Source organism: Diceros bicornis, chromosome 1, assembly GCF_020826845.1.
Source record: "Diceros bicornis minor isolate mBicDic1 chromosome 1, mDicBic1.mat.cur, whole genome shotgun sequence".
NCBI classification, from domain to species: Eukaryota; Metazoa; Chordata; class Mammalia; order Perissodactyla; family Rhinocerotidae; genus Diceros; species Diceros bicornis.
In genome coordinates, this window is record NC_080740.1 from 93,222,113 (window position 1) to 93,247,175 (window position 25,063).

General features: G+C 50.2%; 2 protein-coding genes across 4 annotated transcripts in view; both read right to left on the reverse strand.

Annotated features, from left to right (window-relative positions):
• The window catches only part of MAPK9 (mitogen-activated protein kinase 9), a 51,440-nt gene extending 50,167 nt beyond the window's left edge, over nt 1-1,273 (reverse strand). For 2 of the 3 annotated variants that reach the window (XM_058548184.1, XM_058548202.1), the window contains exon 1: nt 1,167-1,271. The gene's annotated coding sequence lies outside the window, so the exon portion shown is untranslated. Of the gene's footprint in view, nt 1-1,166 lie in introns of all 3 variants that reach the window. The other variant, XM_058548193.1, reaches the window with a different exon arrangement.
• A 9,798-nt stretch (nt 1,274-11,071) lies between these two features.
• The window catches only part of GFPT2 (glutamine-fructose-6-phosphate transaminase 2), a 43,695-nt gene continuing 29,703 nt past the window's right edge, over nt 11,072-25,063 (reverse strand). Inside the window, exons 10-19 of the mRNA XM_058548216.1 lie at nt 24,646-24,809; nt 23,128-23,223; nt 22,945-23,042; nt 22,542-22,662; nt 20,168-20,325; nt 19,929-20,043; nt 16,813-16,940; nt 14,684-14,851; nt 13,584-13,745; nt 11,072-12,059 (exon numbers count right to left, since the gene is read on the reverse strand). Coding sequence (XP_058404199.1) covers nt 12,015-12,059; nt 13,584-13,745; nt 14,684-14,851; nt 16,813-16,940; nt 19,929-20,043; nt 20,168-20,325; nt 22,542-22,662; nt 22,945-23,042; nt 23,128-23,223; nt 24,646-24,809 — 1,255 coding nt within the window. The 3' untranslated portion in view covers nt 11,072-12,014. The remainder of the gene's footprint in view (nt 12,060-13,583; nt 13,746-14,683; nt 14,852-16,812; nt 16,941-19,928; nt 20,044-20,167; nt 20,326-22,541; nt 22,663-22,944; nt 23,043-23,127; nt 23,224-24,645; nt 24,810-25,063) is intronic.

Genomic DNA, 25,063 nt, shown 5'->3' on the forward strand with positions numbered 1-25,063 from the left:
CAGAAAGCCTGACCCAGATAATGCAATGTCTCTTGAACGTGCGAAGTTAGAGCGACAACGCTACAGAAATGTAAGTTTATATCACAGCTTGTTCTGACAGTTACCAAATAAAGGGGTCAAGGACATTCAAATGTTTCACAAAACGAGAACCAGCTTCCATCCGCTTACAAGTTTCACTCGTCACTCATGAGTCACTACACGGACAGATAGAGCAGAGGCCGCAGGCAGGCAGAGTGGCTGCTTCACTCAGTGAACAGGTATTACTGAGTACTTACTGTGGGCTTTCTAAGCACTGGGGATAAAGCAGTGGACTAATTAGACAACTACCTGTTTTCATAAGGCTACATCCTAGTGGGGGAGACAAAATAAACAGACCCATAAATAGAGTCGTTTCACACCTGAGTGAATGCTTGGAGGAAAGTTAACCAACATGAGACAGAAGGACTACGAGAAGAAAGAGGGTGGTCACGGAAGGCCTCAGAGAGAAGGAGCCGTCTGACCGGAGGAAGGACCAGCAGGAGCCCCAGCTGTGCAAAGATCCGGGCGACGACTCCAAGCATTGGAAACAGTCAGTGCAAAGGTCCTGAGGTAAACGGGGCCACAGGTTCAAGGCGGGGGAGAAGACGGGTGGCAGAGGAGTGCGGTGCTCCGGGTGGGGGAGTGGTGGGGAGGTGGGCACGCCGGCTCTGGCGTCGCTGGGCACCGAGTGGGCAATGACGAGGCCCCGGAGAAGCGCGGGTGGGGGCTCCTGCCACACTAGCACCCGCAGGGGCTGGCTCCCGCCCAGCGCTTTCACACACCTTCCCCGAGCCTGACAACAACCCTGTCCGCAAGCCTGTCCGGGGGAGACCGGGGCGCCGTGAGGGTCGGCGCCCGGCCGGGCCCTGAGCATCCCGGCGGGGCTGCGGCTGCGCCCCACGGCGGGGGCGGCGCCCATGGACCCGCGGCCGTCTGCCCGCCGGGCCGGCGAGCGCGCAGCCCCGGGCCGCTGTCAGCGGCGGGCGGGGGCCCGCGGCGGCCGAGCTCAGGGGCGACGCCAGCGCCCGCGGCCCCCAGCCCCCCGCCCCCGCCGCGCCGCCCTCCCGCCGCCCCTCCCTGAGCGGCCCCTCCCCGAGCGGCCCCCGCCGGGCCTAGCCGCCCGCCCGCCCGCCCGCCCGCCGGCTCACCTCGCCTCTCCACCGCCGTGCCGGGGAGAGGGCGGGCGGGCGGACTGGCGGCGCTGCGCTGGCCGCTCGCGGCTCCGCGGCCCCGGCTCCGCCGCCCCGCCCGCCACCGCCGCCGTCGCCGTGGGTGTGAGGGGCGCCGAGCGCTTCGACCCTTCCGGTCCGCTCGCGTCGCCGCCGCCGCCGCCGCCGCGGTGCCCGCCTGACCGACCCGCGCGCCGGCCAATCAGTGCGCGGAGAGCCGAGCGGTCGCGGCCAATGGCGGCGGGGGGCGGGCCGGGCCGGGGGCGGGGCCGCGGCCTCGGCTGGCCGGCGCCCTGTGGCCGCAGGCGGGGTGCGCGCCGCTGTGTCCGTCGAGCCCGCGGGGCCCGCGGTGCCGCGGCCTGACAGCGAGCCGGCGGAGAGGGGGCCGGCGGGACCGAGGAGCCGGGCCTCTGGCTACACGTGCAGTGGCAGCGGCGATGCGGCCTGGACGGGACGGAGCCGGTCGGTGTGGGGACAGCCCGGGCGACGGCGCGGGGTGGTTCCCGGGAGGAGGAGGCGCGGCCGCGAGCGACTGGGGAGGGGAGGCGGGGGCCTCGGACGCCGCCGCTCCCTGGAAAGGGTTCTTAGGGGTGCCGCCAGCAATCTGAACGGAGCGGGTGCAAGGAGATGGCCATGTGCAGACAAGTGTCCCCGGCCGGTCAGTGACAGAGGAGGCCTAGACAGGCGGGTGCGCTTGGGGCAGGGTTCAAGCCTCTGCCTGAGAGGAGAGGGGCAGGCTCATAAGTAGGGGAGGGGAGTGCAGTGATGAGGGCCCCTAGGGGCTGGAGTTCGCTGACCCCGACCTCCGTTTGAGTCATCTCCCACAGCCCTCCGGCCCAGCTGGGTTCCAGCGGGCCTGGGAACGTATGAAATGATGGCAGAGGCCAGGGTATTGGGTATTCCGGATTCGCTTATTGGATAAGCAAAGCTGGAAGTGAGGCAAGGAGGCTGGACACAGGGGGGAAAAGCCCAGAGGGCCACGGATGGGGTGGGGGGAGTTGGACTTTGGAGATGGGGAGAGTGGGGGACTCCGGAGGAGGAACAGCCCTCACAGGAAGCCAGGGCCCACAGGGTGACCAGGGCGGGGTTTAAATTAGGGGAAAGGAGCAGGACCTTACAGATGGGGAGGTCTAGGGGCATAGGGGTATGGAGGTTGGTGGCACAATTTGGGAAGAGCAGCAAACCTGTGACCCAGGCCAGGCTGGGGGCACCAGGGCCTCAGAGGAGGGGTTGGGTAGAGGAAGGGATCCGGCCATGGTGTCCCTCTTAGGCACCCTCCACCTTGGCCACCAGAGGGAGTTTTCTAAGATTGAGTATGGCCCATCCCTGCTTGAAATTCTAGCTCCGGAGTGTGGCCTGCATTGAGGAGAGCCCACCAGGTGGGCTCCTGTCCTCACCTCAGCCTCACCTGCCACTTGCCCCAGGTGCACAACAGAAACAGGGAACCAAAAATGACTGCCATCTAGGATTATGGGAAACTAGTAAAGCCTGGATGTCAGAGCTGCAGGTTTACCAAGTCTCATGGGGGCTTCTCCTCAGATTAGGAAGGGGTACCCATTCCAAGACACACTCCAGCCTTGAGTTTTCAGCACTCATGCCATGCAAGGTGCATACCAAAAATCATTGTACATACACACACCTGTACATATTCCACCCTGAGTTTTCTGAAAGGAGTCTGCCTTTTTCTGGTTTATGAAATACAGTGAACATTTATGGGCACAGAGCTGAGGTGACAGTGCAGGGAAGGGGGCTGGTCCGTCCTTGGAAGAGTGCACGGAATTTGGTGAGGTGGACCAGTGAGAAGATCCTGCAGGTGTGATGAGAACTGCGATGAGGGGAGGGGCGCCCAGGAGCATAACTGACAGCTGACCCAGCCTGCCAGGTGGGAGACGCAGTTAAGAAGGCCTCTTGGACAGGAAGAAGCCCTAGCCAGGGTGGAAAGCCAGCAGGAACGTGCTGGGCCAGTGGTTTAGGTGGAAAGGGCCCTCAGACCCAAAGGTTCAGAAGTGAGGACCTGCGTGCTGCGTTCAGGGAACCACATGTCACCTGGTCTTGCTGGAGATAGGGGAGGAGGGACTGGAGAGTTATGAGGGCCTTCAGGTGAGCTGGCACTGCTGACTGGAGTCCCATGGGCTGGCTTCAGCTCACTGATATTCCCTGTTTAGCCCAGAGAGGAGGTTTTGTTTTTTAATTGACTTGCCAGTTACCAGCATTTAAAAATTGGGAGATTTCGCTTGAAAAAGCTCAGTTGTTTTCTCTTAAATAGTTAGAAGCTCTGGCAACATGGGGCCTGCATTGCCAGAGGGCAGTGGTCAGCTGGAACTGAGTGGCAGCTGCCCCTTTAGGTGAGGCCCCTAGTTCACCACAGTCCCCACCATTCCCTATTACCCATGCCTGGTTGCAACTTCACTCATCCCTTACCTGCTGGCCCTTGGGGCATTGCAGAGTGGAGGCCTGGCTGTGGAGATAAAGGGCAGCTGTTGATGGATATTAAGAAAAGAAGTGAGCAATGTAACTAGGAGTTTATTTTGGAAAGATTACTAGGGCATATGAAGTTTCAGGGATGTGGGGCTTAAAGCCACAAGACTAGTTAGGGAGCTATTGCAAAGGCCCTTGTGAGAGAAGATGAGGCCTGGCCTGGCCTGGGGCCGTGGTCTTGGCAGCAGGTGTCAAGAGGAAGGAACTGATTTTAAAACTGTTTCAAGGGCCAGCCCCGTGGCTTAGCGGTTAAGTGCGGGAGCTCCGCTACTGGCGGCCCGGGTTCGGACCCCGGGCGCGCACCGACGCACCACTTCTCCGGCCATGCTGAGGCCGCGTCCCACATACAGCAACTAGAAGGATGTGCAACTATGACATACAACTATCTACTGGGGCTTTGGGGGGAGGGGGAAAGGAGGAGGATTGGCAATAGGTGTTAACTCAGAGCCAGTCTTCCTCAGCAAAAAGAGGAGGATTAGCATGGATGTTAGCTCAGGGCTGATCTTCCTTACACACACACAAAAAAAGCTGTTTCAAGACTTTAGAGAAATGCAAATTAAAATCACAATGAACTACTATTACTACACACCCACTAGGATGGCTGTAATAAACAAGACAGACAATATCCAGTGTTAGTGATGATGTGGAGCAAATGGAACTCTCCCTACACTGTTGGTAGGAAAGCAAAATGGTATACCCACTTTGGAAAACAGTTTGGCAGCTTCTGATAACATTAAACATACACCTGTCATACCACCCAGCAATCCCATTCCTGGGTGTGTATCAAGAGAAATAAAAACATGTCCACACAAGGAGCTGTACACAAATGTTCATAGCGGCTTTATTTGCAACAGTCAAAAACTAGAAAAAACCCATATGCTTATAATCCAGTGAATGGACAAACAAACTGTAGTACGTCTATATGGCGGAATGTGACCTGCTGACAAGTGCACCACATGGATAAGTACCCAAAACATCATGCTAAGGGAAAGAAGCCAAACGTAAGGCTACGTCCTCTATGATTCCATTAATATGACATTACGGAAAAAGCAAATCAGATCATTGGTTGCCAAAGGTCAAGTACGGGGAGGGGAATGACTACAGGGGGGCTTTGAGGGAATTTTGGGGGATGATGGGTAAACTATGTTTTAATTATGGCAGTGGTCATATGACTATATGTGTGTGAAAATGCAGAACTGCGCACTTGGAAAAGGGTGACTTTTAGTGTCTGTAAATTATACTAAAATAAACTTGATGTAAAGAAAAAAAGCTGTTTGAGAGGTGGAATTCTCAGGTCTTAGTGAGAGGTGGGGTGTGGGGGTGAGGGAGGAGGAGGAGTTGGGGAGGACGCCATGGTTGCTGGCCTGGCTTTTGGAGTAGGGACCTCTGCCCTTGGCCTGCTCACCCTCCTGTGGAGAGGAAGGCTTTTTGAGCCTATATCTGGCTGCCCACCCTCCTTTCCCTTTCCTGTCACCTTCAGCTCTGCGGCCCAGGCTGTGTACCTCTGTGATGAAGACCACCAGCCCGTTGCCTCCTCCTGAGACTCACTGCCCCTCCCTTCCCTGCCCTAACTTGCTCCTTGATGCCACAGCTGGCAGACACTGCCCACCTCCTACCCCACGCTAGCCTCTTCACCAGGGAGAAGAGAGCACAGGAGGGACGAAGAGCTCGGGCTCCAACTCCCTGGGGTAGGGGTGCCAGGGGCCACAGGGCTGACAGGTTTCCGTGGCTCCAATCTTAGCCACCTTTGACTGGCCTGAGTCTCAGTTGGGCTGTCCACTTAGCTGTGCTCCTCTGGCCAAGGTATTGGCTTCTCTGAGCCTCAGTTCCATGGGGGTGGGGGGGCGTGGGTGGTGATCCCAGCCTGATGGGGATACCGTGAGGACTCAAGGAGAGAAGTATCAAGTGCGGGGTACAGACTGTGCATGCAGGGCAGTGAGCCTCCTCATGCTGGCCTCCTCTGCCCCCTCCGCCAACCCCTTGGTAAATAAATGGCAAGCAATAGGATATATTGGAGTATATGAGGAAGCCATTTGGTGTAAAACTAATTCGGCCTGACTATTTTTTCCAAAAAGGCCTGATGTGGCCGTTGAGCATGCATTGTATATTTGCTTTAAGAATTTACTATGTCCCAAAGACAAGAACAAATGCCCTTAAGATAAAGTAACTTCCCCCACATCAGCATTTCCTTAAGGATAAGCATCTCTCCTTAGGCTAGGGATTGATTGCTGACCTGCTGTGACCACCCAGCTGGAGACCACAAACCTGCTACCTGCTGTGTTCATCAATTGCTGTGTGAATCGCTGTGCCAGCTAGGCAATCTTGTGATTCTTGTAAAAGAGACATTCCAATCGTATGTGATACATGCTCTTTGATGGTATATAACCACTCTGTACACCCCACTTCTTTGGAGCCCTTCCTTCCTTAGGGAAGGAAGGCCCCAGGCTATATGGTCCTCAAATTTGGCTCATAATAAACTCACCCCAATTTTGATTTATAGATTGATTATAGATTATTTTCATTGACACTCTCCTCCCCAACCCTTCCCAGGACCACAGATGTGCAGGGGGTGCAAATCAAGACTGTTTTAGTTGTGTGTTATAGAAAGCCATGCTGCACTTAACACAATGGGGACAATTATTGGGAGGTTCCTGAATTGTCACACTTGGGGAAGGGCAGGAGTGGAGCTGGCCTCAGGACCCCAGGCTTGAGAGTCGGGCTGGGGCCTTGGAAGCCATGAGCTGGCTCTCCATCATGTCCCACTCTTCTCTCTGTCACCCTCCTTCTCCCTGTGTCACCTTCTGCTCTTCTACCACCCTTGAGTTTGAAAACCCCCAGGAGGATTCTGATGGCTCCCTGGGCTGGCAGTCAGGCTCACGTAAGGACACACAGGAGAAAGGGCAGAAACAGCTGGGAAAGGCAGAAGTCTGGGGGTTATTCTCTAGCAATGGTAAGAAAGGGCTGGGGGCACAGCTGAGAGGGTGGGTGCTGAATGAGAACAGGGTGTTCGGTGGCTATATAACAGAATGCTGATGCAGTGGCTCTTAGCCCTCTTCTTCCAGGCATCTCCCAGAGCACTAGCAACCAGACCTTTGGGCTCAGGCAAGGGACTGGAAAGCTCTTCTCTGGAAATCTGACCAGCCTTAAAACCTAAAGGAAAGGCCTGACCCCCGCCCCCTGCAAAGTCCCCCAGATAACCCAGCATTGAGTCCCAGCATCAGCTCACTGTGTGCTCAGAACTTTCCTCTTACCTTGGCTCTGACCAGACAGCCCAAAGTCACAAGGCAAAGAAACTAAGACAAACAAACAGAAAACTGCATCTTGAAAGAAACAGAGACTATGTGGAGAAGGAAATTTCAAAAGAAAAAAATACATATCATTGCAGGCTTCAGAGAGAATGAAAAAATATTTCATCCTTGAAACAAGAACTAGCCATTAAAAAAATATTCAGCACACAAATTTTGTCCTTGGTTTCTTAGCTGAAATTGCATAGAAGCAATGACATCTCAGTAGCAAAAGCACACCCAGAGCCCAGGTCTTGTTTTCTAAGGCCATTCTCAAATAAAGGAAACCAGGAGTCCTTGAAGCAATGGCTGACTTGAAGCCTGGGGCAGGGAATAGACAAGATGAGCCTGGAGCATACTGTGGGTGCCAGGAAGTAAGGAAGTGCTTACAAAGTACACACACATGCATACACAATAGGGGGTACGTCAAAGGGACACAAGAGCCAACTGAAAGCTCTCAATGGCCATAGCTGGGACAATTTGAGCAACAAGATAAATAACATAGTATTGGGTTATAATTCAAAGTATAAAATAAATGTCCATGAGTTCACAGTAATAGAAATAAATGATTTAATAAATAAAATAATAAATGGGGGGCCAGCCCTGTGGCCTAGTGGTTATGTTTGGTTTGCTCTGCTTTGGCGGCCCAGGTTCAGTTCCCCGGGCACGGACCTACACCACTCATTGGCAGCCATGCTGTGGCAGTGACCCACATACAAGATAGAGGAAGACTGGCACAGGTGTTAGCTCAGGGTGAATCTTCCTCACTAAATAAATAAATAAATAGGGAAGAACAGACAAATCTGTACTAAATTCCAAATAATTTATGTAGATACCCCCCTGTCAAGGGGTGAAGCATAACTCCCTACTCGTTAAGTGTGGGATGGCTTAGTGACTTTCTTCCAAAGAGTTCAGTATGGAAAGGGGGGAAATTAGAGTACCTGACAAACACTACCTCCGACAGGTGACCAAAGTTAGCAGGGATCATTCATGTTGACAGTATGTACCCTGGATGTGAACTGATGAAAAGGGCACTTTACTTCTGTTGTCCTCCTCCTCAAGACTCATAACCCCAGTCTAACCACAAGAAAAGCATCAGACAAACCCAAATGTGGGACATTCTACAAAATACCTCCCAGTAGTCCTCAAAACTGTCAGGGTCATCAAAAACAAAGTCTGAGAAACTGTCACAGCCAAGAGGCCTAAGGAGACATGTAATGTGGTGTCAGGAAAAGGACATTAGATAAGAAATAAAGAAATATGAATAAAGCATGAACTGTAGTTAATTTTAAAAATTTGCATTATAAATATGTATATATATGTTCAGAGCAAAAAAAACCTCTTGGAAATTAAATTGTGTTGGCAGAAATGAAAAATGTTAGTAGTAACAGGTTGAGAGAGTAAATTGGAGAGATCTCCCAATTAGTAGAGCAAAAAGACAACACAACGCACAATCAGAAAGATAAGAAGGTAGAGGCCAGTCCAGCAGCTTCAACGTCTGAATAACAGGCATTCCAGAGAGGCCAGAGAAACAGGGAAAGAAATCATAAAACAGTAATTCAAGATTTCTCAGAACTGAAGGGCCTGAGTTACCAGATTGCAATCAACACTAAACCAAAAGAGATCCAAGGCACCATGCTGTGATATTTTAGGACACGGGGAACAAAAAGAAGATAAAAAGGTCACCTACAATGGCACATCAGAGTGACTTTGGACCCCTCAACTGCAACACTGGGAACAAAATAATGGAGTGTTACCTTTACAATTCTGAAGGAAACATTTTTATTCTGACCTAGAATTCTATATTTAGCTAAACCCTCAATCAAACGTGAATAATAAAGTCATTTCCAGACATACAAGGTCTCAAAAAATTTACCTCCCAAGCACCTTTACTCAAGAAGGATGTGCTCCACTAAAATAAGAAAGGAAACACAGAAGGAAGACTCGAGAGACAGGAAGCGGGAAACTCAACATGAGAGATGAGGAGGGAGGGAATCCCTTGGAGGAGGGTGAAAAGCGATCCCAGGATGACAGCTCTGTACCAACGTGGAGGGCAACTCAGCCATCCTGCAGCAGTGTGACCCAAGAGATAAACTGTCATCACCAAGACCCCACTTCCATCGGGCCATCTTAACCCAAGGACAGAATGCCCAGAAGAGCGTGGCCCAGATGCTCATCAGTACGTGGCTTGTCTTGGCCTTGTGCTGATGAGGGTCTCTCCCCTCATGCTCTGCTGAGGGCACGCATATCACTCACAGAAGTTCTCAGCTTCTCCCTGAGAGCTGGAGGTAGGCCACGGTGGGCTCAGAGTGGAAAGGACAGAGCAGCCCACTCCTCTGACTGTACTTCTGCTGCATGTCCAGCGCCTGGTCTGCACCTCAGTCTTGCCAGGCACCCAACTGTGAAGAGCCCTGTGTTTCCCAAGACTCACTCGTGACCTTGCTCGAGACTTACCCAGAAGGGGCCTTGTCAACTCCCAGAGAAGCAGAAGGCAGACCATGACCCGCAGACTGTTTCGCACACCTCCTCCTGGAGCCTCCGTCCAGCGGGGGCCGTGCTGCCCTCTCCTGGCACAGCTGGTGTGTGCCTGCCCTCCGTTTTCAAGACTAGTCAGTATATTGTCTGGGGATAGATTACATGAGTGTGGTAGAACTATAAAGAAGAGAAGAGAATGATTAACACAGAAGTCAGGATGGTCATCACCTCTTGGGTGTAAGATGAAATACATTTTCCTGGTTCTTAACCAGATAAAAGTGTTCTAGCTAGTTTGTAAAAGTCTCCTAACCTCAGAAGTCATATTGGCCATGGTTTGGTCAGGAAGACAGAGACCAGGGCAGGCATGTCCAGCAGGACTTAACACCCTGGTTAATTTGTGATAAGGGATAGAGGATGGAGGTCAGAGAACGCCACTGCATCCCCTGGGTTCCTGCCAGTTCTCCAGAAGTGGGATTTTGGAGGAGCCACTGAAAACCTCTACTGGTGGCCACCGCTGCCTGGAACACTGAGTACTGGGTGAGTTTTAGGGAGTACTGTGATAATGGGTGCTTTGGGGCTAAGGGCCATAGCAGGACCTCCTGTCTGCTGAAGCCATGCTTCTGTCTGCCTCTGCCAGAGGAGAAATAAATAATATGATTTCTCAATGAGTAATATGATTTCTAGACTATCTTCTGCATCTTCCATGCGTGCCTCTCAATGGTATATTTTAACCTGGAAATGTAATTCTCAGGTTTCCAACCCCTGTAATAGAGGTGAGAGCATAGAAGAGGATGGAGAAGTTACTGAGTAGCCTACAGGTAATCCAGAACAAAGGTCTGAGGGATACTAGAGCTACACACACCAGTTAGTTATCGTGAAGACACCATTCAAGCCATCTGAGATAGCACTTTCATAGGAAGCCTAAAATTCCAACTCCCCAAGACTTCGGAACTCTGTCTCTGGCTTTCTGTCTTCCTGCCTGATTATATTAATAAAATCAATAACTATAATAGACTTATTGGGGGAAAAAAAAGTATGAATTTGAGTTTCACGCTTGTATGTTGCCTTCCAGCTCTGGGCAGCCATCCTAAACAGCATCACATGGCCCAGCCCCTCTAACAGCTATTCAGTGGACTCGCAGCCCCAAGTCCAGAGTCTCCTACATTTTGTTCTCTCTTGTAAAATAGTCCTCGTTTCATACTAGAAGCATACAGGTCATGGGTGTGGGGGCAGTGCCAGTGGCTACCAACTGTGAAAATTAATAAACAGAAACCTCACTAAATTGGATTCGGGAGGCCAAAATGGGGAGTTCTCACATATTTTAACCTGGAAATGTAATTCTCAGGTTAAAATAGCAGAGCCCATCAGGAAGCAGAAAGACTTCCTCTTGTTGACCAGCAAGAAGCTCAGCCAATGAGAGACTGTCACAACTCAGCCCATGAAAAGCCACTACACTTCAGACTCTTTGTTTGCAACAGCCCTCCCCACTTCCCCTTCCCTCATAAAAGAGTTTCTCCTCCTTCACCACTCAGAGACTTGCATGTGGCTGGCCATGCTTGTAGACCCTGAATTGCAATTCCTTGCTGATCTCGAATAAACCCAGTTTTGCTTGAGAAATAACTATCAGTCTATTTGCTTAAGGTCAACACTAGAAATGGGGCTGCTCCCACCAGACATTGCTGAGTTCCTGTTTTCGGGGCCCTCGAAATCCAAGTACACAAATAGAATGAGATTAACAAAAATTCAAACACACAAGACCAAAAAAAAAATTGTATTGTCTTTATTGTCTTAAAGTTGCATAGTACTTTGATTGTGCACGCTTTTAAATAGAGGGCAAGGCAGCCCACTTAAAAGTACTCTCTTGCATGGGATATTTCAAGCTGTTTTACTACGGGCAGGAGCAGGGACCAAAATGCTGCCTGAGCTTAAAAAGAACCATGATCAGATTAAACAAAAGTTGGAGAGATTTAGACAAGAAGAAGCTGTTGAAGGACATTAAGATTTCGACAGGACTTACAGGAGGCATAGGCAGATGGCGGGAGGGCTTCCCTGGCGTCAGGGGATGGGATTCAGGAGCAGCCAAGAGAGGATGGGAAAGGAGCAAGGAATCCAGAGTGCAATGCTTTGTGCTCAAATCTGAGATGAATGCCCCCTGCCAGGAGACTGGGCATACTGGGTAGCTGGGGTGCACGGTCTGGGCATTACCTCAGCTACAGAAAGCCACATACTAGAAAAATAACTTAAAAGCTATACAATTGTCATTATAAATATTTTCTCTTTTAAAACTAACTAGTGTTGGTTAAAAAAAGGTTCACAGTTACTCTGAAGAGAGCTGTATCTCTATTGCACGGTAGTGGAAAAGTCCGCTCTGATCCCCATGTGTAAACCATTTCCTTCTCTTCTGGCGACTTCAGGACACAGAGAAACAGTATCTGCTGTAAGCAAAGCACTTGGGTACAAGGCACGTCAAAGCTGTTAAGCTCTACTGGGATCTACTCAGAACACACAGAATGCCCACTGTTCTTCCCCCTTGGCATCACTGGGACAGGTCAAGACTAAAGGTGGTGATGGTTTCCTCAGGCTCTTGTTCTCATTCCACGGTTACAGACTTGGCCAGATTTCTGGGGAAGTCAACCTAAAATGATAGAAAGTAGCTGCTCAGGACCCCACCGATCTCAGCAACATGCTGCATTGTAAAGGCTATTATCAGAGTCCTTGACGACAAGGAGACGGCATTCCTGGTCACCTCCAACCATGAGCTTCCTTGAGACCTGCATCTTGGAAGCAGTCCCTTACTCCAGAAACTTCATTGAACTAGATAATGTTTAGTTCATTCAATAAACGTTTATTGTGCCCCTGATAGGTGTCATGCAGTGTTAACACTATTAAAAGGATATGATGCATGCTATTAAAACCAGCTCAATTTGTACTGTTAAATATTCACTTTTTTGAGAAGGATATACACCAAATCCACAAGACTTGTTAGTTTAGGGTGGGGACTGGGAAGGAAATGTGACTGGGAATGGTTGATATAGTGGGCTTCAACTTTATCTGCATTGTCTTATTTCATTTGTAATAATGTTTAGAAAAAGAAGAAACAAATATGACAAAATGTTAGCAAATGTCAATTCTGGATGATATGTACACCATCAGGTGTTGGTTATATTGTTTTTTGTATTATATATTTTTAAAAGCTCTAAATAAAATTGTAATAAAACTTCTATTTCTTTGTACAATGAATTGTGTGTTCTTATACACTTGCTGGTGAGATCATAAATTGGTTCTTTTCTGGAACATAAGCTGACAATGTATGTTAGGGGTCTCAAAATATTGAATCATTTGCTAGACTGAGGACAAATCTTAGATGTGGGAACGAGGAAGTATGTACAAAGATGTTCACTGCATTGTTTTTGTTTTTGTTTTGGTGAGGAAGATTGGCCATGAGCTAACATCCGTTGCCAATCTTCCTCTTTTTGCTGAGGAAGACTGGCCCTGAGCTAACATCTGCGCCCATCTTCCTCTATTTTGTATATGGGACACCGCCACAGCATGGCTTGATGAGCGGTGCGGAGGTCTGCGCCCAGGATCCAAACCTGCGAACTCCAGGCTGCTGAAGCGGAGCACTCAAACTTAACCACTACGCCACTGGGCCAGCCCCCACTGCATTGTTATTTAAGCAGATGTTCCAAAAAAATTAGAAACAGTTTAAATAATAGAAGACTAGCTAAATCATTGTTAAAACCCATGTTATAAGATTGTGGTGGTATATTATGCAATGATTAAATGTTGCTTACAACAAGTTCAAGATGTGAGAAAATACTTGTAATATAATAAAAAGGAAGATGTAAAATTTTATTCTTGATATAATCTTGAAAAACGTTAAAAAATTTGCATACAGAAGGAAAAGGCTGGAATGAAATATTAAATTTGCTAATGAACATTGCCTCTGGGTGATGAGGTACAGTTTAATGATATGGTCTTTATACATCTTGCAGTTCCCAACTCCTTTTCAGGGGGTATAAGTTACTTTAAAAAGAGAGTTATTTTAAATGAAAATAGTTCTATGAATATTTACACCAAATATGTATTTAAGAACAAAAAGGAGATCTGCGGTTGCACTTCTCCTCTTTGCTGGGGTAGGTGCGATTTCTTGACTTACGTCATATCCTCGGAGGACAGCCAGGTGGAAGGAGAGGAGCTGCAGGGGGACCACGCTCAGGACGCCCTGCAGGCAGTCCACGGTGGGGGGCAGCGCAATCACTTTATAGGCAAACTTGGAACTCTCAGTGTCATCCTTGGAGCACAGAATAATCGGGCGACCCTAAAGCAGAGAAACGGGATCACAAAATGCAGATCACCTTAGAAAGAAGCAATCCTTCACACGCAGCAGTGTCCGAGATCAACGTTATTGCAGTGATGACAATAATCTTTTGTTTTTGCTGGAATTACAGGGGAGATGATGTGTATGAGTCATGTAAAGGACAAAGTGTTTGATGCTTTTCCGTAGGTTTCCTTCCCTTCCCTGGTAGGGTGACCGCCGTCCTGCTGCAATCATTCAGTGCACGTTTGTTGAGTGGCTTCCCTGTGCCTTGTGAAGGGGAGGGCACGCCTACTCCTCACTCTAATGGGGCTCATAGCCAAGGGGAGAAAACAAAAACAAACAAGCAAACCAATAAATAAAGATGACTTTCAGATAATGCCACAAAGGCAATAAAACTGGGTAATGTGATTGGGAGCCACTGGTGAGGTCTGAAGTCCTCTCTGAAAGGGAGACATGTGCGTGGAGATGTTAATGAGGAGAGGCCACCTCTCTAAAGATACCAGGGAAGAACATTGCGGACAGAGGGAAGGGCCACTGCCCAGGCTCAGGGGCAGGAATCAGCTCGGCCTGAGTGGGAAACAGAAGGAAGGGGCCAGATAACACAGGTTTCTGGGTCAGTGCAGTTTGATGGAAGCTGCCGGAAGGTGTTAAGCAAGGAAGTGTAGTAATTGCTTTATAACTCCGCTCTGACCACTGTGCTGAGCCTGGCGTGGCAGCGGCTGGCTCACGTGGATTGGATTTCATCTCCCTGTAACTTCCGCATGCTGGCCAGTCCCTTTCTGAACGTGTACACCACTCATGAGGGGCCCAGGAGGGTCCGTGGTCACACCCGCTCACTGGCAGGACCATCCACAGACGGTGCTGGCAGACAGTGGGTGAGGTGGGCATGTGTGGAAGAGAACAGGAGAGATGGCCCCAGCGCAGCTGAGAGCCCTCACCTGGCGGGCTGTGACCTGCTGCAGTGCATTCTGGCATTTGGCAAAGCAAGGATCCTTCATGATGACCATGATGATGGGCATCTGCTTGTCAATCAGCGCCAGGGGCCCGTGCTTCAGCTCCCCAGCCAGGATGCCTTCTGAGTGCATGTAGGTTATCTCTTTAATTTTCTGGGGAAACACGAGGTGGGATGAGTGTGACACTGGGCACACAGGGGCTGGAGCAGATCAGCCACAGGGGAGGAAGGGGAGCTGGGAGAGGGATGATTCCAGAAGGCAGGGAGCTGAGAGCTGCAAGGCAGATGGACGCACTGAGCAGTCAACAGCACTGGAGGCAGCTGGCAAGGCCAGGGCCAGGAGAGAGGGCTGGCTGCTGTCCAGGGCATGCACAAAGCCCAGCATGCAGCCTGTGTCCCCAGACCAGCCCCCGGGCACAGCCACCCGCCTTGGATGGACAAGTCAGTGTCAATCTAGCTTCCCCTTCCCGCTCTGTGGTCAGCCCATGGCCTCCCCACAGTTATTATTTGTAATGACAGCATTGTATTCTGTTGAGATATGCCTTTATTCCATTATCTGCTGAATCATTCCCCCAATTCTAGGCCATTAATAACTTCCAAAGGGTTGTTCCACCTCACCTGTCAAGTGAAGTCCCATACTGGGCTGTTACTGGAATTTCTCCCTGTGTTTAGGGAGATCCATTTCTATTTAGTTACCATTAAACCCATGTCATTGAACTGGTGAGTGCTGAAGAAAACATCTCTCAACTTCCCTAGAACTATTTATCTGGGTCAGGGAAACACTGTCAGGAGTGTGGCTCCACTCTGGGTGCTGCGGACAGCTGGAGTGCCGTCCGCAAGTGACCACAGAGGGGCCATTGACTTGTGCCAGCAGCAACCTAAAAGCTTCTTTCTTTTCCCAAAGACTAACTTGGAGCCACAGTTGAATACGCATCTTTCACCAGCACACTCAGGCACTGCAGCTGAGCACCCCCCCAGGAGGCAGAGGCATGGGGTTGCTGAAAGGGCACCCCACCCAGGCCTTGCTTCTACTGTGCCCCCTGAGAAGCAGTGTGCCCAGCCCTCACCTCCTTTGGTAGGGTCAGAATCTCCACTGGAAGCCTGTGGAAGTTGAGCTCACTGCTGGCCGGGCAACTCATGGCTTGCACCCTCCCCACCCCCCACCACAGGTAAAACTCCAAGTGTTTCTTTTGAACCGCTTGTAATTGGCATTGTCTTTCAAATTGGGGTGATGGGACAGGAGCAGCCCCTTGCTCCCACAGGGAGAGGAGGGGAGCCAAGCTGGGTCATGGATGATGCCCTCTTCTGGGTACCAAGTGCTGCCTCACCTGTGACACTGTGTCCAGTGGACTTTGGTTGGGCATTCCGATCCATAAGCAGTAAATGGACAGTGAGTAAAGGGCAGGCACTACGCTCAGGCCCCTGGACAGCACTGTCCACCCTCTCGGTAGCCCACGGTCCTGGCCCCTTGCTCCTGCTCCATCAGCTCTCTCTTACTCTGGTTCAGATCTTTACTGCCACAGGGGGCAAAACAGCCAGTCACTGACTTAAAAAAGGCAGGGCTTGCGAAGCTCATTCCTGCAGGATCTCCAGCTCCCCTGGGAGTTTGAGGGGTAACAGGGAAACTCTGCAGACCCCACCCTGCAATTCTGGTCTGCCAAGATCCTCCCATGCAGGCTGCTTGTAGGGGTGGAAAAAAGCAAAGGCCACATGGACATGGGTTCGAATCTCAGATCAATCACTCCCTCTTGAGCAAGATGAACCTTTTGGAGGCTTAGTTTCCTCCTGGGTATAATGTAGACAATAATTGCCAGCTTCTCAGAAGATGCTCAGGTGGTGTGAGTGGGCTATCCCAGATGGAGCCTGGCACAGGTCCAAGGGTACCCTGCCCTTCCTCCTCAGGAGGTTGGTGCCCCCATCTCAGTGTCCTCAGGGCTAGAACACCTGGTCGTGAGCTGGTGCTCAGTGCAGCCTCACACGGTGGCCAGTGGTCCCCACGCCTACCCCTCCCTAGCCCAGTGCCCTGCCCTCCTTCTTGCTGGCTTCTTGGGGTGTCTCGAATGCCTGCCCTCATGCAGCGGCTGAGGGAGGTGGGGGGTGGGCAGAGGGGCTCACCAGGGCTCCTTCCAGGCACGTAGCGTAGTTGTAGCCCCGCCCCATGACCAGGAGCGACCTCTGTGTGTAGAGCTCCAGGGCCAGGTCGTGGATCTTCTCATCCAGCAACAAGACCTCCTTGATCAGCTCTAAGTCATGCACACAGCAGGGGGAGAGCCAGTCACAGCAATTTTAAAACAAGATTCACAGAGAAAAGTCATGGTGTACAAGACAAGGTTGTGGAATCACATCACTTAGTGCACTTGGGTTCCTTACATTAAGGGTTTTAAATTTAGACTATGGGAAAGAACTTAGCTTATAGGCCAGGATCTTGTTGGGATGGTGATTCATACTTGTGTGCACTTTCCCTGGGCATGTAGGGTGAGTAGGGAAGTGTTATTTCTAGCGCCATTTTACAGGGAAGGCACCTGAGGCTCAGGGAGGCTCATTCCCCAGCTGGCCAGCCACGGAGCTGACACTCCACATCAGTGCCCCTCGTCCAGGCCATGCTATGTCTCAGGACAAAGCCAGTGTAAGTTGGACCAGCACTTCTCAAACTTTTTGGTTTCAGGACTTCTTTACACTCTCTCCAAAATGACTGCAAATCCTGAGAGCCTTTGTTTTTGTGGGTTATATCTGCCAATATTTACCAGATTAGAAACTGAGAAAATTAAAGATATTTATTCATTCATTTAAAAATAACGATAAACCCATTATATATTTTTAAAAAATTAGTGAGAAGAGTGGCATCGTTTTACATTTTTTCCTCTGTAGTTTAATTTTATTTTTTTTAAAATTTTTTGTTTATTGCAGTAACATTGGTTTATAATCGTTTTACCTTTTTGCAAAGCTTTTTACTGTTTAACTTTTTAATAAAAGACAGAGTTTCATATCTGCTTCCTCATCAATCCATTGTGATACGTTTTGTTTTTTGGTTGAGGGAGAGAGAGAAAATCTGGCCTCACAGAGATCTGTAGTTGGAGAAGGGAGGAGTATTTAAATAACTTTTTCAAATAATTGTGAATGTTCTTCTTTGATACTACATCCAACTCAAGAAGTGTCACTTTCTTAAAAGGATAGTTGCAAATGTGGAATGTCAAGTCCTATCAACACTTTTCCTACCTTGTTACATTAATGCTTGTTGGTCTATCATGCCCTTATTTAAATGGATGTTTTACATGCACATAACTTTGTAACATCATGCATTGGTTATTTGGAAAATACAGGTTGACTGACTTATGCAAATCTTCTAAAAATGGATACATTTTATCATAAAATATTTTTAAAAAATCACCGTTAAAATCACCATGATCTTATCAGAGATGTCTTTAAGTGTTGGGAAGTCAAGCTCATATTGACAGCTGCAAGTTTTCCAAAGTTCTAAATTTCAGTTATAAAGCTTGGAGTTTATCACTGGCAACAAATACCGTCAAAAAAAAGATACTGTTTTTCTCGAAGTGTCTGCCAAATACCCAAGTTGGCTTGCTACTCAAACAACCACAGGTGCTTTTCTTTGAAACAACCATCGGGCTTTAGGGTACAGCACAAGGGCTTTACCACATGCTTCCCATTTTGTTACATAGAATATTAAAAAGTGTTGCAATTTAATAAGACTAAAGCATTTTACTGCATCCTCAAGGACATTCTTAAGTGAGGCTTAGTGTGTGGCAGTGAAGAACACTAGGGCCACGAGAACAGTGAGGGGCCTCTGCCTTGAAGTATGCGAAGGTGCCAGCGGCAGCCACCATTGCCTTTGCTAATGTCCACGCAGCGAAAAAGGCAAAAACATCTTATTTATTATGGATAAAGTATTACTATGAAAATAGTTTTGACTGAAAGGGTCTTGTAGATCCCCAGGGCCTGCAGACCACATCTTGAGAACTGCCAACTTAGCAGAATAAAGTCCTGTTTCTTCAGGGTTATTATCTGCCGTGGAGTTAAGAATACTATCCTGAACACATTTTCAGCATGTTGTCTTGCTCAGATTTGGATTCCTAGGCCTTGTATGGTTAGATGGTGGCTTTCCCTCACTGCTTTCTCTGGGGTTTGCCCCGGGCTCCCGGCGAGAACTCAGCGCCCGCCCCATCTCTGGGAGGGGCCACCCCACAGCCCTGTGACCATCCTGCCCCGAGCGCTTGCTCCGTGTCAGCCATGAGGTGAAGTCTGTTTCGTTTCACACTCTCAGGGCTGCACAAAGAAAACCCAAGAAATGTCTCTCCTTCCCTGGAGTGCAAGTGACTGAAGGGAAGGAGCTGTTGCTTCTCTGGCCAGTCCCAGGATGGCCACAGGGCAAGGGCACACAGCGAATGAGTAAATGAGTGAATGACTGGAACCACAGTCCACCAAAGAGCGTGAGATTGAGTGTGACACATTGTAGCTCACCAACTACAACAGACAGGACCCAGCAAAAGAGGAAAGTTTGGTGAGACTGTGAAGGAGCAGTCTGGGACAGGAAGAGGCTTGGGGCCTTTTGCTCCTTCTCAGGTATTTCCTGAGCACCTACTGTATGCCTGCCTTGGCTGGCCACCTGGCCTCCAGCCGTGACTCTGACTGACAGGGCTGTGTGCTCACTGAGCTGACACGTTAGTTGGGGGAGACAAACCAGTACACAGGTGAACAGGTCATTTTGGATCACGGCATATGCTATAAAAAAAGATACGGGCTAACATTTCACAGACAGCTGGAGCAGGGAGTTAGGGCCCCTGTTAGGGTGGCCAGGGAGGGTCCCAGGAGGTGACATTTGAGCTGAGACTTGGGTGATGAGAAACTGTCAGCTGTATGAAGAGTTGGAGGAAGAGGGTTTCTGTAGAGGAAAGAGCCAGTCCAAAGGCCCTGTGGTGGAAAGAGCTTGGCATTGCTAAGGGTCAGAAGGGCAGGTGAGGCAGCCCTGGAATGGGGAGGGAGTGCGATGAAGTCATAAGCAGCAGGGGCCCAGCGTGCAGGGCTCCAGGGCCTGGTGAGGAGTGTGGACCTTATCTTGGCCCAGTGGGAGCTGCTGCAGGGATTCAGTGATGAGGAGGAAGGTTTGAGGGGGAGGGCACGATTACCAGCATCGGTTACGGACGAGTCAAGGAAGAGAGCAGCCAAGAACTGTCCACGGGATTTGAAAATAAGGAAAATTAAGTTCTGGAACATACCAGGTAAAGATCTCAGGCCATGGATGATTTCCCGCCTTCTGTCTTGTAGTGAAATTCGGTCTTCGGACATCATGAGACCAAACATCACCAGAGAGATGAACTGACTGGTGTAAGCCTGCACACAAAACGGTGATGCTGGCAGAGTGGAAGCACAAGTGTTCACAGCAACCACGCGAGATAAGGCAGACCGCTGGGCCCCTCACGGCCTCCGTCTACCCGCCTGGCCCAGGCCCTTCTACCTTGGTGCTGGCCACACCGATCTCCGGTCCCGCGTTGATGTGGACACCGCAGTCGGTCTCTCGGGAGATGGAGCTGCCCACAGTGTTGGTGATGCCCACGGTCAGGGCCCGGCGGTCCTTACAGTAGCGCAGCGCCAGGAGGGTGTCCGCGGTCTCGCCTGCCACACAGGCCCTTCCTCTCAGCTCACGGGCATGTGGCTCTGCCAGCCCGGACCCCAGCCTCCCGACTCATTTACTCCCCACACTTACGAAGAAATTGGTGCCCAGAAACAGTCAGTGTATGCTCAGAAAGGAAAATGCATGCTCAACAAGTTTTTCCAGTTGATTCTTTTTTGTGTGTGTGAGGAAGAGTTGCTCTGAGCTAACATCTGTTGCCAATCTTCCTCTATTCTGTATGTGGGTCGCCACCACAGCATAGCTTGATGAGCGGTGCAGAGGTCTGCGCTCGGGATCGGAACCTGCGAACTCCAGGCCGCTGAAGCAGAGCATGCTGGACTTAACCACTATGCCACCAGGCCAGCCCCTCTGGTTGATTCTTAGATTCAAGATTTCGCTACTATTTATGTGGCAAGCACTTTCTCATCCGCTGTCTCACTGAACTCTCATGACAGCCCCCTGGGGGCCATCATTTCCATTTCCTCTCGAGGATGAGGTGCTCAGAGATGGAGGAAACCAGTGCCTTGCTCACTCGAGGCCAAGTGGCTGCAGGTGTCAGAGTCGGCACCACTCCAGGCGGGCCTGGCTCCTGGTGCCCTTTCTAGGACTCTAAGCTGCCCTATTCAGGATGTGCTGAGATTTAACATTTAAAAAGCAAGAATGCTCCCAAATGGCTTTTCTCAAATAGATCTTGTTCTAAACGAAAACACTTATTGCAGCCTCCCAGTGTGGACTCAAATTATTTTTATAATACAATAAAGCTACTTAGATAGGTTCACACATAAGCCAGCACAAACTCCCTGTGTTTGTAAGTCCTAAAGAACTCAAGCTAAATTAAATATGACCCAGACCATAAAACCAAACCCCTGTGACGGCCACACGGCCACTGCTCTTGGCTATGCCTGTGCTGGCTCTTCTGGGGTGCAGGCTGGTGCCTGTATGGCCTAATCCTCTGTGCCTTTTTCTCTTCAGAGTTGTGTCCATGCACCAGGGCATCATTGGGCCCTTCCTCAGCACCAACGGGACTCAGGGCTTGGAGGGGAGCAGGGCAGCTCTATCTTTATCAGCACCCCCCACCAGTTTCTGATACAGTTTTTTTCTAATTTAAGGTAAAGGACTGAAGAAAATGAAACTTGAAACTCTTTCTATGTAACACTCAGGAGCTGCCACTGCATTATGTTCACAGTAAATCCACCTCTGTTCTTTGGTTAGTGGCTCCCACTGATTCCTGAAACATTTTTAGGCTCTGATGGGATCGTAAACCCAAAGGAAACATTCGCCCCTGAAGCCACATGGCAGCACCTGGGTACTAGGGGGTCAGCTAGACGGTGGGCGGGTCTGTGTTAGTTTTTCTTAGCTTGTCATCGAAATGAAAATAGTATTAAAAATTCAAAATGGAAGCAGCATTAAAAGTCCCAATAGATATTAGGGCATTGCTATTAATGTTTTAGTTGTGATAATGACATTGTGGTTATGTTTTTTCTTTTATTGTTTAGAGATACGTTCTAAAGTATTTATAGATGAAATAACATGATGTCTGGGACAGACTTCAAAATAACCCAGTGGAGGGGAGGGGTTAATGTGGATGTGATGACACAGGATGGGTGAACTGATCATTGCTGAGGCTAGGCGATTCCTTACGTGAATCTCTCTGCTTTTATAAAGGTTTGGAATTCTCCATAATTAAAATGTTTTAAAAATCCTCCTAGAGTTCATGGGGACTCCAAGCATATGGCCATCGATCACCTCCTCGACCCTCTGCCTGGCCGGAGTGGAACAAATGCCCAAGCCTAGTGTTAGGATGGCACCCAGGCGGTGCTGAGCTGAGGATGCCCTGGGCCCTACACTAGAGCAGTGTCTCCCCACACCTCCCCCTGGTGGGCGGCATGGACACTGCACAGAGCCTACACAGTTCTTGAAGTGACTCTCAACCAGCAGAATTTTGAAGAATTTTTTCTCTGCTAAATTAAACTCAGCACACATTTTTTGAATTTTTGAGCACCTTGGTGAGTGGCCCCTGGAGTCCTGGACTTAGACTGGCAAGAAGGATAAGCCCTAGCCGCGTGGCCCTCCCTCTACAATGGGACAGTAACTGACGGCACTGAGGGTTAAATGACCCCATGCCCGAGAGAACCTCACTGGACGAAGGAGGGAGAGCTCATGCTGTGTCACCGAGAGGACAGCCGGAGAGGAACTGATGCAGACTTGTACCCCTTACCTGACTGGCTTATGAAAAAGCAGACGTCGTCCCTGAACACGGGCGTGTTCCTATCCAGAAAATCGCTAGCAAGTTCAACCATCACAGGGAGCTCAGTCAGTTCCTCCAAAACTTGCCGTGTCTGAAGCCAACAAGAATGGGGACTGAAGTCAGTCACAGACACTAGAGGGACACGAGCAGCTGAGCTTCTGGGGACAGTCTGAGAGGGCGGCTGTGTGTCCAGGTGGCGAGAGAACTGCAGGCACTCACAGGCCACGTTGCAGGAGAGAGGGCTCCATGCCAGTTCTCACGCCGCTCACGGGCACCAAATTTGGAAGGCCAAATGCCAGGTACCATTTAAGACGAGTCTCCTAGACCACTGCTACCTCCCCACACCATGCACTCCCCCATGCGGTGAGCTTACGGCCACAGCGGCGTGGTAGCTAGTTCCACAACCAATCACGATGAGCCGCCGGCATCGTCGAATCTCCTTCAAGTGGTCCTTCAAGCCACCCAGGAGCACTGCAGGGCACATGCAGGGCAGGGCATTAATGCTGACCCAACACAGGGTCTGCACAACGGCCCAGGGCATGGACCGGGGGATTACCTGTGTTGGTCTCAAAATTCACCCGACCTCTCATAGTATTGAAAACTGACTCTGGCTGTTCAAAGATCTCCTTCTGCATAAATGCACTGAAGTTACCTGGTCAAATGAACATCAACAAGATGGGTCGGTTTTCATTTCATCACACTTCCACTGCTTAACTTTTAATCAAGGTGAAACGTCATTATGCAGGTAGTCACAGTGACACCTATGAAGCCCGCTGCAGATTACAAAGGGCATCCCCAGGTATCGTCCCACCTGATGCTCATGGTGACAAGTGAGAGGGAAGCAGATCAGGTACAATTACTATCTCCAATTTACATGTCAGACCCTGCAGCTTGAGAGAGGGAGGGATGTAAGTGACAAATCGTGGCTGGTCTTCCTGGGCCACATTCCTCTTAGCACAGCCAGAAAATGCTGTACTTCCAAAAAACCCACCTACTTAGGGAAGTACAAACTAAGCAAGCCCAAAGAAATAGGCAATTTTGTTTTTAACAAATAACCTCTTAGCTTCTGTATGAAAGAAAAACTTTTCAGCCACTCATGCATTTCCAGGGCTCCGATTTGAATGGAATTAGATGATGTCAAAGGGACGATCTGGCTGCAGGTTTAAGGCCCCTGACAGGTGTTGTGCCTGATCTTTGGAGGTGTGCACAGATGGGCCAGGAATGTTCTCTGGGATACACATGCACGTGACGCCAAACATCACAGTGCTCCCTGTCTGCTCCCCTCGACAGAGGCCTTGTACAAAGGGTGCCACAGAGCAGACAGGACAGGTGAGGAGGGTGGGCCACCTCAGACCAGGATCAGGGAAGGGCTCTCTAAGGGGTGACACTTCAGGGTAGATGATCAAAAAGAGCCAGTCTCGCAAGAAGAACAGCAAGTGCAGTGGCTCCCAGGGGAGCAAGCACTTGGCCTGAGTAACAGGAGGCGGCCAGGGTGTGCAGAGCGAGGTGGGGCCAGGCTGGGCAGGGGGCGTTGTGGGCTGTGGCAGGGAGTGTGGATTTTATTCTAAGAACAGTGGGAAGCTACTGAGGGCTTTAAGTGGCAGGATAAGAGGGTCTGATTCATGTTATTAAAAGTTTACCCAGGCTGCTCTGTAGAGAAGAGGGTGCAGGCAGGCAAATGTGGGTGCAGGGAGACAGGCTCTCCTTGCAAGGAGAAAGTAGTCCACAGTCCCCCATCACTGCAGGCCTCCCGCCCAGAGAAGAAATGGTGCCTGGAGTGTGGGAACGTGTCCCAGAGAGGCAGTTAAGGGAGGCGGCTGACAGATGGAGTCAGATCAAGCAGGGAGACCCAGCACTTGGACACAGTCAGGAGCTCCCCTTGGAGGAGCCAGGCCAGGCTCCCCACACCCCCTGAGCTGTGTAAGCCACAGACCACCCACAGCCCCGCCCTGCTGGCCACGGCAGGCAGGAGGGCTGTGGCGCGCACCCAGGGTAGCGCAGAGAGTCTCAGGAGCTCCCCCACAGAGCACCTGCGGCCAAGGTTGCTGCACGTGGACCCTCTGAGGATACGTGCCTTTCATGATTTGCTGCAATTCCATCTGCAAGGTCTGGATGGCTCGAGATGGGTCATCACTAGCCGAACGCTTGACCCGGTGAATAGAGAGTTTCCCATCAGCCACTGCGGCAATGTCATCGTCCTCGAGGAAGATGACCCGGTTGGTGTGTTCTATGATAGCACTGGAACAAGGAAAACACAGGCGTCACAGACAGGGCCTGCCTTCGACAGTCACAAGATGCAGTCACTCACTGCCTCACCAGGGTGGGTCCCCGTCAGTAGTACGGGATGGGATCTTGGGAGGGACAGGCACACCACACTATAAACATCGATTCGTGCCTCCCTTCTGTCCCCCCAGAACGACTTTTAAGCCAGTCCCAGACATCACAGCACTTCATCTGTAAACATTTTAGCTTATAGTTCTAAAAGATAAGGG